Source organism: Psittacula echo, assembly GCF_963264785.1.
Source record: "Psittacula echo genome assembly, chromosome: 4".
NCBI lineage: Eukaryota > Metazoa > Chordata > Aves > Psittaciformes > Psittacidae > Psittacula > Psittacula echo.
The window spans coordinates 75,334,330-75,346,561 of record NC_137738.1 but is presented as its reverse complement, the minus strand read 5'-3'; the positions used below and the strand labels follow the sequence as shown (position 1 = coordinate 75,346,561).

Below are 12,232 nucleotides of genomic sequence, written 5' to 3'. Positions count from 1 at the left end.
GCCTGGCTCCATCCTCATGGCACTCCCCCTTCATATATTTATATACACTAATAAGGTCTCCCCGCAGTCTCCTCTTCTCCAAACTACAGAGACCCAGCTCCCTCAGTGTTTCCTCATAAGGGAGATGCTCCACTCCCTTAATCACCTTAGTTGCCCTGCGCTGGACTCTCTCCAGCAGGTCCCTGTCCTTCTTGAACTGAGGGGCCCAGAACTGGACACAATATTCCAGATGCGGTCTCACCAGGGCAGAGTACAGGGGAAGGAGGACCGCTCTCGACCTACTGACCACCCCCCTTCTAATACACCCCAGGATGCCATTGGCCTTCCTGGCCACAAGGGCACAGTGCTGGCTCATGGTCATCCTGCCATCCACTAGGACCCCCAGGTCCCTCTCCCCTACACTACTCTCTAATAGGTCGTTCCCCAACCTGTACTGGTACATGGGGTTGCTCCTGCCCAGATGCAGGACTCTACACTTTCCCTTGTTATATTTCATCAAGTTATTCCCTGCCCAACTCTCCAGCCTGTCCAGGTCTCGCTGGATGGCAGCACAGCCTTCTGGCGTGTCAGCCACTCCTCCCAGCTTAGTGTCATCAGCAAACTTGCTGATAGTACGCTCAATTCCCTCATCTAAATCATTGATGAATATATTAAATAATACTGGTCCCAGTACTGACCCTTGAGGCACTCCACAAGATACAGGCCTCCAACTAGACTCCGTCCCATAGACTACAACTCTCTGGCTTCTCTCCTTCAGCCAGTTCACAGTCCACCTCACTACCTGATCATCCAGACCACACTTCCTCAGTTTAGCTATGAGGATGCTGTGGCAGACTGTGTCAAATGTTTTGCTGAAGTCAAGGTAGACCACATCCACCGCTCTGCCATCATCCCTCCACCGTGTTATTTCCTCATAAAAGGCTATGAGGTTGGTCAAGTATGACTTCCCCTTGGTAAAACCATGTTGACTGCCCCTCATAACCCTCTTATCCTTGATATGCCTTAAGATGGCACCAAGGATAAGGTGTTCCATTACTTTCCCAGGGATGGAGGTGAGGCTGACCGGTCTATAGTTACCCGGGTCCTCCTTCTTGCCCTTTTTGAAGACTGGAGTGACATTTGCTTTCCTCCAGTCCTCAGGCACCTCTCCCGTTTCCCAAGACTTGGTAAAGATGATGGAGAGTGGTCTAGCAATGACTTCTGCCAGTTCCCTCAGCACACTATGTACTATGTAACACTGTACTATGATAATGCATCTCCATTTTTCATCCAAGTGCTAGGAAACACTTGGTTTGAAAAAGAGCATAGAATTTTCCTTTCCCTCATAAAGTCCAGTTGACATTACATTGACAGAAACAGGAAAGATAACTTAAAAAAAGGTATTGAAAGCCATTTAGGAGCAAGACAACTTCTACAGACGAAACAAGTTCTACAGTCAAAACTGAAGGTTCACAGCATATCTACCCGTATGCTCCCTCATAGAGACTGGAGGTCCCTCGAGGTTAGGAGTCTGAACAAAGATGGTAGCATTGTATTCTGTGTCTGGCGAGAGGCCAGTAAAACAATAGCTCGTTTCTGATCCACGTACTGTGATTTCCTGTCCTCTAGAACCTGTCAAAAAAAGCCCAATGGAAAGAAAGTTAGAAACCACTATTTCCGTTTTAATATGTGCACACATAAGTGTAAAAATTAGAGACTTTGTTAAAGGAGGTTGGAGCGGATGCGACAAGTCTTATTCTTGTCCTGTAACAGCCTTTCTAGACCAACATTGCAGTGTACTTGTGAAACCCAGATAACTAGCAGATTCCCAGTAACGAAAGATAACTTGACAATAAGCAGCACTCCCTCTTTGCAGAGCTTTCACCACTCTAGAAAAACAGGTTATGTTCAGAGATTTAAAGCTCAACCAGATGTATGATGGCTTCTGGTGGGTGCTTGCCACCATCTCAAATAAATGGTGTTGTCACTGAGATAAGACAATTATGTTTCTGTAAAATGCAAAAAACTAAATGCACTTACCATCAGCTGGGTTTAACTTCAGTCTGTAGGAAGTTGCTGACCGATGGGGTGACCATCGGATACAGAAAGTATCCCAACCCACTTTGTAACTTGTTAGGTCACTGACATTCAAATATACTGTGAACAGAGAAACAAATTATTTTCTGGAAAACAGTATGTAATGGATGAAGTACATAGAAATGAAAACTATATTAGCAGTTCTGGTCTAGAACTTGATCTTTTTTAAATACTCATAGAAGGAAAGAGCAGTTCTAGCCAAATCTCTTCATTTTCTTTTATGCCCCAGAGATCACATCCTAGCTATTTACAAAGGCCCCAAGTCTGATACCTTTCCCATATTGGGTAACAACCCATTTTATGAGTTTTCATATGAAGTCGAGTTCTTTATAAAATAAGAAACTTCTAAAAATGAGAATCTGACACATATATATGGCAGTAAGAAAAGAATGTACCAAGTCAACAAAACTCAGGATGCTTAATTCATCTTAACTGAAGAATTTTTTAAAAGTTTCTTAGCTGAGGCCATCAACAAAATCATCTTCTGAAAAGCTGAAGTTTCAGTCACTGGACATTTCTGTGAGATAAAAGCAGAATGGCAAAAAGCCTAGACCTGCTTAGCATGGTTAGATTTTGTAGTTCCCTGGAGACAGTTAAAGATTGACTCCAGCTATAGCTGAATAAAATTTTAGAAAGCAGACTAGAAAATTTTATATCAGCGAGTCGTTATTTAAGATTTTATTTCCACTGCTGTTCCCATGTCTACATCATAGACAAATGACATATTCTTCACGAGAGGATATTCAGGCTTTCTAACAACCAACCGTAAAAATCCTCTCTTAATCAACATTATCTAAGAGCAATATATGTATCTACCATGACGACAACAAAATTATTTTTACTTACATGTAGTGCCTTGATCTGTCAAAGGTATACTCATTCCAGAATCATACTGGGCATAAACATTCACATCATAAGTAGTACTGGGAGACAGATTATGCAAGGTGTAGGAAGTCACTTCTCCCACAAAAACCTCCATGGGCTCATTTGAACCTTGAATTGAAAGGATGCATTAAGGAAGTACAGAGATGGAGAAACATTCATGATTAGGTGAACTACAGAACTATCTGCCATCTTTTACATGTCATTAACTCCTAATCTCATTTTTTTCTGGAATAAAACATAGTAATTTCTTAAATTGTAGCATATTAGACTGTTGCAAACAGAACATACACATAGCTTTACAGGCTATTGTGCAATGTTTGCGTTTGATTTAACTTACAGAAAGGAATGCATATTGTTGTACTGACACATAAAAACAGATTCTGAAGGACTTCAGTACCTAAATTCCTAAATGTCCAATGCTCATCTCACAGACACCAGTTCATACACTCAGAAAGAGAGGAGATATTAAAGAGATAAAAACCAAGTCTGGTCCAGAATTTTATCTAGTCACCACATTATATTTTAAACATACAATTTCATCTCTGCAATTGAATGTATGAAACACTGTTTGATAGCTTGTGCTTCGTATAAAATACTGATAATAAGACTTAAGCTTCCATCAAAATCAGTAAGCAAAGAAAAGCAAGAAATCCTTTAACACAAACATTTCATGATATGTATGATTTCTATTCAGATCACCCATTAGCCACTCACTGTTCTGAAAGTGATATGTTTGGAATGAACAGGCTTTCTTACCCACAGGTTTGTATACAATTTTATAGCCAAGAACAGGGGATGGTGAAGGATCCCAGGAAACTCTGAATCGTGTATACCATTCATCAGTTATATACATATTTTGAGGAGGAAGCAGGCCAACTAAAAAGAAAGAAAACCGCTCTAATTAGACTAGTGACTGTTTTTCAACCTCTACAAGCTTACATTGTAACTCTATTTAAATCTATTTTATCTCAGGTAATAATCACATCAAAGACATAGTTAACATAATGAAACCTTAACAATGTTGAAGTGCTCAAGGAATATGTGTCTCAAATGAAAAAAAATAATATACCATATTAAAACTAATTACCAGTTCTGCCATTTCCAGTCAGTTGTCCCCCATCTCCATCTTCATACACAGCCACAACAGTAATTTTATATGGTGTATCTGATTGTAGTGGTTGTAGTATCACATTATTTCTTATCCCAGGAACTGTTGTCTAGAACACAAAAGAAACAGAGGTAAACAAACTCACAGTCCTGTAACTGTTCAATAATGACAGCTACTAGAACCAAAAATCTGGTTTGACTCTTGATGCACTTTTTTTTATGTCCACTGTAGCTAAAGTCATTCAGGATATTTTAAGGGTTATAGCCTATAAACAATTATATTTATTACTTTAAATTATAAAACACTGGGGTTAGCAAAAAAGATAAATCAAATTGACTCTTAAGCCCCTGCCCTCACATCAGACGGAGATGCTGCAGTTCGTCACCAAGATTTCATGTTCCCTCATAGAAAAGAAAAAGTCATGATGATGTGCTTGGAGATAGAAAAGACAGAAAAAAAATCCTAAAATGACAATGGCAGTCAAAAGTCTCCCATCATGCTACTCATGAGCTTCGTTTCTACCTTTTCATTACCTTCATCTTAGGATATAATTTTCTTGGCAGACACAAGTTAGTCTGAGAAGGAAGCTCTAAATATTTTTGTATGTAAAAACACGCCTATTTATGCTTCCTTCAATCTCCCCAGCTTCTTGGTGCAGCCATGCACTAGTGCTCTTTTTTAATAAAAACACAGGCATAATACAAAAAGAGATACTGCTCCATAAAGTGGCCATAAAGCACTGAAACTATGGAAAGTAACTCAAGATGTCTATCTGAAAAGCATGTCCCAGTCAACATTTTCCATTATTACTTGATAAAAATTGTTGAGACTTGCTGTTTTTATGAAATGCTAAACATTTTCTGCAAAAAAGATATATGTGTTGAAAAATATGTGTGTCCTGATTAACAGATCCAGCAGGGAGTTTTCAAATTATGATTTTTTAGCATGCCTTATGCAATAACATATAAGCAGTAATAGCATTTTAATAGCTCCATACACATTACATTTTGGCTGGTGGCAGTCAGCAGGAATTCTTCTATTGACCTCTATAGGTTCTGAGTTTGACTTTGCTATAAACACTCAGAGAATTTTATAAGCTTCAGATTTATTTATGCTATCATTAAGCTGCAGGAAATTAAGCACATTTACAATTCATACTGAACCTGACAAAAGCAAGTTAGATGCTGAATCAACATTGCCATTGCTTTCTTATTAAGCTCCACCCACTCTCTTCAGTTTATAAAAAGCAGGCTTGTGTTTATTCTGTATCTTAGCACACTGACTTCTTAACTAGTAGAGCATGAATAGATGGCTATTCACTGTAGCACAATGTTTGAGCTAAATGTCAGAAAGTAAGCTCTGCTCAGAATCTTCTGATTAATGTGTGACTCTTATTCACATTACTTTACACACAAGTTGGTTCATTAAAACATATATATTCTGCAACTTTGTGGAAAAACAAACAAAGAAAACCCCCAAAAACTGATGGATAAACCAACCAGTGTTTCATACAAAGAGCTTCTCAGCATTGACAACAGTGACCAAATAACCTACAGAGCATACAAACTGGACCACAAGTAGAACAGGTAACATTGTTTTTCTGTAGCTTAAAGAATCAACAGAGAACCTCTTGGTGCTCACTAAAGAATTACAGAACTTACATATTCATCAATAGGGTCTCCCACAGTGGGCGAATAAATGATTCTGTACTGCTGGACTGGCCCATCAGCATGGTCCCATTGAACAGAAAGGCTGTTTGTGGTCTCATCGAACACTCTCACATTCCTTGGACCGCTGCGAGGCACTAAAGAAATAAAATATGGAAGGCTGTATGAAGTATGATTCTTCCAGTTCAGTGTCACCCTCAGTGATTCAAATGCTGCCTTGAAACCAAAGCTAAGGGCCCTCCCTGAAACCCCAAATAAACACATACAGGTAAATTTAGTCAATGATAATACAGAAGTGCCTGAAGTTTTGAACAGAAATAGGATCTTAACTGGAAGAATTGGAGCAGTATGGAAAGGAGACAACATCTGAGGGATGCACAAACTAAGCATCTACATCATCTACATACATTCTGCTTCTCAGACTCATGCAAACACACGTATAACTATAGCTTGTCACAGGTTTTAGGTGAATGTGGGGATTTAACAGAAAAAGCACAGAAGTAGCAAAAGAGGGGTGACCTATTATTGCCACAGACAGCTCATTTACATGTTATTTCTAGAATGAATTTTAAAGATGCAAAGCATAAGACAACTAAGATCCCACAAGCTAAATTTTAGCAAGGAAGTTTTGGTGTTTAGGCATCTCCAGCAAAAACCAAACATTCGGGGAAGGCTGACATATATAATTATCATGTAAGACACAGAAAATAAAGCACATTCTTTTCTGTTGACAGCAAATTCGACCCATCTTAATGTGCCTTTTTTTTTTTAAAGACAAACTGCTCTTTGCCTATAATCACATTTCATGCAACAGATTTTACACTCAAACATTCAAATTAAGCTTATTTCACAAGTGAAAATGACATTGACGATTATGCAAGTACAATAGCTGCCAGCCAACATAGCAAAAGACCACTTCCATGGAGGCTTATAATTGCTTCAGCCATAACTCAAATGCATTGATCTCAGAGTTGCACTGAACAGCTCACACTGTTTGTGATTTTAACCAATTTTATAAATTCTTCACACACAAATTTTGACATATATTTCACAAAGCAACTACTGACTGCCTCTTACATGTTCTTCCCTGTGCTTGGCTTGGATTTCCTTCTCCATCTGCATACAGAGCTATAACATTTATTGAGTAAGCAGTGTCAGGAGTCAAGCGCTCTAGCATCACATCACGAGTGTTGCCTGGTACCACAATCTAAAACAGAAACAAAAAACACCTATATAAAATAGGTTTCATTTTATACAATGTCTTGTTAGAATTAGCAGTTTGAATGAAATATAGAAAAATTGGGAACAGGACCATGCTGCACATTTTCCAAGAAAAATAATACAGGCTTAAAATAACCAAATAATATTGATAAAAATTCAAGAGCAGGTGCAAAAAAAAAACCCCAAAAAAACCCCAAACCCACGAATCCATAAGGCACTCTCATTCTGCAAATGGAGTTTTTATTTTTTACATTTTACATTAAAATGGTTCAGAAAAAAACCAACATTCAGGAACAGAAAACAAAAAAGATAAAAATGACATTTTCTAACAGGTACTAATAGACAGATTCCCACTTATGTGTGAAGTAATATGCAGTTTGACTATTATGATCTGGACTAAACAGACAGTTTAGTTGTAAAATCACATAAAAAATGGTGTCTGGAGTCATAATTAAACATTTACTAATAAATATTTGTTGCTTTCTTCTCTCTTCGTAAGGTAAAAAAAAAAAAAAGTTTTATTTTAACTGATCTTTACCTGGTAGTCTTATTTCTTATTTCTTTTATTTCATCAAATTAAACATCTATTTACAATGGACTAACTTCCTGTAGACAAAGCGTTTTCAGCAGGGACACTCCTGGGCACACAGTTGACCTGAGCTTATTACTATTATTCTACACCCATTGAAGGAAGCAATATCCGCTGCACACTTTTAAGGAATAACATAAAAAACAAATTACTCACAGATTCTGATGGCCTTGGCCCAGATAGTGGAGTGTAATTAATTCTGTACTGCTGTACTGGACCTGGGGCAGGTTCCCATCGGACATTCATGCTGTTTGGTGTGGGATTGTAAACTTGAATGTTTCTTGGTGTTCCTCTCTCCACTAGATCAAGGATAATTTAAATTAAGTTTCAGAGACTTGCTTTCTTTAGTTCTAGTTCCACTTGAATTTACAACAGTGCTCAAAGGAGCAAAAAAAGGGAATCAGCCCAAGATAAACATATTACTTTTGTTACCCCAAAATCTACAAATCTTACAGTCTTGGTGATTAGTCTTTACAAACACTCCTGCCAGCCAGCAAAGTACGTATGTTTACACTGCAAATTGAAGGTATAATCATAACACTTTGTAACCCTATTGCTGACCAGGCAGCTATGAAAAGTATCCATAAACTACACATTTTATGTCATGCTGACTTTAGGAGCAGAAGCTCCCTTAAAAATTTTAAGCACGTGGTATGGACGTTACTATGGATTAGCACCAGTATTTTCCATTTGTTCACCAGTATTGCTACTGGCACTACAATTAAAATTTTACTATTTCACTAAAACTGTAAGTTTGCTGCACAAGGTAAGAGCTGAGCTTGCCCAAGATAAATGGACTGAAAGCCTCCACACAAATAAAAGCACAGAAAGTGGAGTAAGTTACAGAGCTGCAACCATACCCAAGCAGGTAAACAGTTTCTTGCATTTATGTTTTAGCTTTGAGAAAAAAAAATTGATGCAAAATCGATTTCTAATTATCTGAGCCACTCACACAAAAAATCCTTACATTTTCTTGAAAACTATGATTTTACTTACAAGTTCTTCCAGTCTCAGAGACACGTCCACCATCCCCCTCTGGGAAAACTGGAACCACAGTTACAGTGTAAGGTGTGTTGGGTTCAAGAGTCCTTAGAATTACATAGTTTGTGTTTCCTGGTACTGTGGTCTACAATTTTAAAAAGAAAGGTAGAGTAATGACATTACATAAATATGCAAAAAGTTTAGGCTTGTTTGTATCTCACTTACTCCTCCACCACATCTCATTTCTAGACTGGATGTACTAAAAAATTCACAAACCCTGAAGCATAAAGCGATATGGTTCATGGTATCTTCTGGAATTACCTTTCAAGAAAGTTCTGTCTTGGACTTAACAAAAATGATTGTTAAATTCTATGCTTCCCCCATACAATCCCTGAAGAGCTATCTTCACTCTGGGGTCCTGATCCTGGTTCTACTAATAACAGAATCTGCAGTGATCTCTTTAATGACTACTATTTAGCAGCTTAGAGGCATTAAAAGGTCACTTTCTAAATAAAAAAATAAACATTACATAAACACTAAAACTAACGACAAGAAGTAATGAGCAGCTCATGTTACAAAGTAAAACTCCACAGCATTTAAGAATATTTATCATTGGTAGCTCTCTAGATGTTATCGAAAGACTGGTAATTCATGTACTCCTCATTTCACAGGCACATGCAATAGCACAGACATGGGAAAAAAACACAAGGAGGAAGGAGTAATATTTTTACAGTCTGAAGCACGGATTCACATGTTCAAGATTGTTTTAGCTCCCTAGCAATTATATAATTTTAGGAGATTAGAATAAAACACCTATGTGGATTTTTCTGCTTTCACATGTATCATCCCAGCTGACTGCCTACAGTCACATGTCATCTGAGCAGTGAAAATGGGTATAAATGAGGTCTGCTAACTTTATAGCCTTTTGTATACCCTGAAGTCAGCTTTACATTCACATGCACTGCCCTAAGAATAAACAAACAAAAAATTTTGTGTGGTATTAAATCCCTGTGCTAAGAACTAATCACTGAAGGTCTACTATAAAATCAAACATCCCTAATACATATGGGGAGTAACTGACTTTCATGAAGATGCTCTCCGTTTTCTCTGAGGTATCTATGAATAGAAAAAAAGCCAGTGCCTAATCAACAAGACCCACTTCACCCAGCAGCATTTCTCCACCTACACCGTGAGCTGCAAATTATCTGAGATAGTGAAATCTACACAAAGTCTTTACCATTTCTTCTGCACCTCCAGCTGTAGGTCTATAAAACACCTTATACTGGCGAGGACTTCCTTCTGCATGATCCCATCGAATGTTCAGAGTACTAGTGGTTGGGTCATAAATTAGCAAGCTCTTCACAGTAGTGAGAGGTTCTGAAATAGGTTAATGAGCTGTCAGAAATGTTGAACCACATGCTTAATAGTTCATGTTAAATATTATCAGAACAAACCACGACACCCATCCAACAGCATAAGGAATGCTAAATGTAGTAAGAAAAAATTCTTTTTGAACACTATTTTAGAATTACACAATGACTTTATTAGGAATGTTTGGTTCCTTCCTCACCAAACACATTGCTATGTCTGACTTTGTATTGCAGGCTCAAAAGTAAACTAAGTACAAATGAACCAATAAACTTATAGTTAAATAATTAATTAATTAAAAATAGTGAATTGGTTTTATGCCTGAAGTGCCTCTGGTAGCAAATCCCTCAATGCTTGCTATAGCATGATCAAAACAACACTATTAATGTAAAATGGTGGAGTCTCAAAGTGTATACTGTAAAGCTTCTGAACTGGAGGTGCTGACAGGAAAATAGTAAGCTTATAATTAGCAACACACATATGAGAGTTACCTGCCTTCAGATGCTTTAAAGATGTTTACTAAATTGTGGCACAAAACAAACAGATTAAGATGAGGAATAAGTTCCATAGTAGCAGTAGAGTTTCTCTCAGTCCTAAAAGCTCAGTGCCCAGTCTAAGGTGGCTGCCCAGGGTTTCTCTACAGCCAGCAGACTTACAGGCCTTCTTACTTTAGATACTTGAAACTCACCAAAGGACAAATGACAGCTACATATGGGATGAATTTCACCACAATATTTTTTGTCAGCCAATTAGAAAAGTAATAAATCAATATTGTTTCACACCTAATACGAAAATTCCAAGAAGTTACTTACTGGTTCTGCCTCGTCCTGTCATTCGTCCCCCTTCCCCATCTGCATACATTGATGACACAGTAATAGCATAGGGTGTGTCAGGCTGCAGCTTCTGTATCACCACACTGTTCTGCCGCCCTCCAACCACAGTCTGCAGTAAAACAAAATGAAAGAATTATAATCCCTTTTATTCTGCCCCTTTTCTGCTTAATGTTATAGTGAAAAATGTAAACATTTGATGCGGAGTGGAAAACCCTATGATATATGCTGCATGCTCTTGTGACTGACAGTGACAGTAGACACTGAACAATAATAATATTTAGTACATATTCATCTTAGCAAGTTTAGACAGTCCAGTGACACAAAGCCAGTATTCTTTAAGACCTCCAAACTTGCATATAACCACAATTATGTATCAACTGCTAGATCTGCACAAATAAAAAACTTTTCTAAATTCTACCTTAAATATTTCAGTGGGGACATCGCTACTGCCTTCCTAGTAACTGCAGTTTAATCGAATATCACAGTAACGAAAAAAGCAGACATGGAATTACTCTCATATGACCAAGAATTATTTGTAGACTGACATTAAAAAGTCATGAACAGAGCACGAGTGTTCTGTGTGCTCTCCTTAAAAACGACTTCCACTTCTGGACTCTATCCTGTTGTGAATAAAGTCTATTAATTCTATTCTTTGCACAAAGTTCAACAGAATGATGGTAATTCTTTTTTTACTCCATTACCAGTAATTCATTACAGATAGTTAACCTTACTGCTGTTCCTCATTCTTCTAGTGATTTCTCACTAAACTTGCATTTAACTATTCAATTCATTCAACAGTTCAACAACCTCAACTGAAACGCATGTTGTTCAGAAGAGAGTAAAAATGGATGTGAAACTGATTCTAAAGTAAACATTCCTAGATGCGCTTCTGAACACGTGTGATCTCCAATTACTGGAATAAGCTAAATGAGTGTGGTTCTCATCTGAGACTGCTTTTCTAAGTCATTTGGCAGTAACCATAATAGCCTCTCACTGCAGAACAGGGCATTTTTAAGTAGCACACATTTCTGATAAACAGGCTGACTGAATTACTATTCCCAGGCTGTGTTGCATAGGCCAGTAGTCAACACAGCTCTTGCTGACGACACAAGGAAAGCTGGCTGATCATAAAGTACTGGCTCTCGCTGTCATCACAGCTGCTTAATCAAAAGACACTAAAAATACCTCAAACACTTATGTTTTGCATGGATTCATTTTTGCAACTGCTGCTTCTGGGTGGTTATTCTGTCCCTACTGTGGTCCACAGTATGTTCCATGGCAAAATCCCTCTGATAGCACACGAACCACACTATGAAAACAGAAAATTCTGGATAATGGAAGTAGCCATGGTAGTTCATATTGTTGTGATAATTATATATCTGTGACTTCTAGCCTCACGTGCTGTTCGACTTGTTCCTCAACACATTTTAACTTTATTCTAGTTATATCTATAGATCCTTTGATTTTCAGGGAAAAAAAGTTGTATCCAAAGTTATTATTCCTC

General features: G+C 37.8%; 1 protein-coding gene across 1 annotated transcript in view; it reads right to left on the bottom strand.

Annotated features, from left to right (window-relative positions):
- The window catches only part of COL12A1 (collagen type XII alpha 1 chain), a gene marked incomplete at both ends in the record, with an annotated part of 100,790 nt that overhangs the window by 38,222 nt on the left and 50,336 nt on the right, over window positions 1-12,232 (bottom strand). The window contains 11 exons of the mRNA XM_080615307.1: window positions 1,465-1,611; window positions 2,020-2,136; window positions 2,923-3,069; window positions 3,718-3,837; window positions 4,049-4,178; window positions 5,731-5,873; window positions 6,814-6,943; window positions 7,703-7,845; window positions 8,543-8,672; window positions 9,765-9,904; window positions 10,708-10,837. Coding sequence (XP_080471433.1) covers window positions 1,465-1,611; window positions 2,020-2,136; window positions 2,923-3,069; window positions 3,718-3,837; window positions 4,049-4,178; window positions 5,731-5,873; window positions 6,814-6,943; window positions 7,703-7,845; window positions 8,543-8,672; window positions 9,765-9,904; window positions 10,708-10,837 — 1,477 coding nt within the window. The remainder of the gene's footprint in view (window positions 1-1,464; window positions 1,612-2,019; window positions 2,137-2,922; window positions 3,070-3,717; window positions 3,838-4,048; window positions 4,179-5,730; window positions 5,874-6,813; window positions 6,944-7,702; window positions 7,846-8,542; window positions 8,673-9,764; window positions 9,905-10,707; window positions 10,838-12,232) is intronic.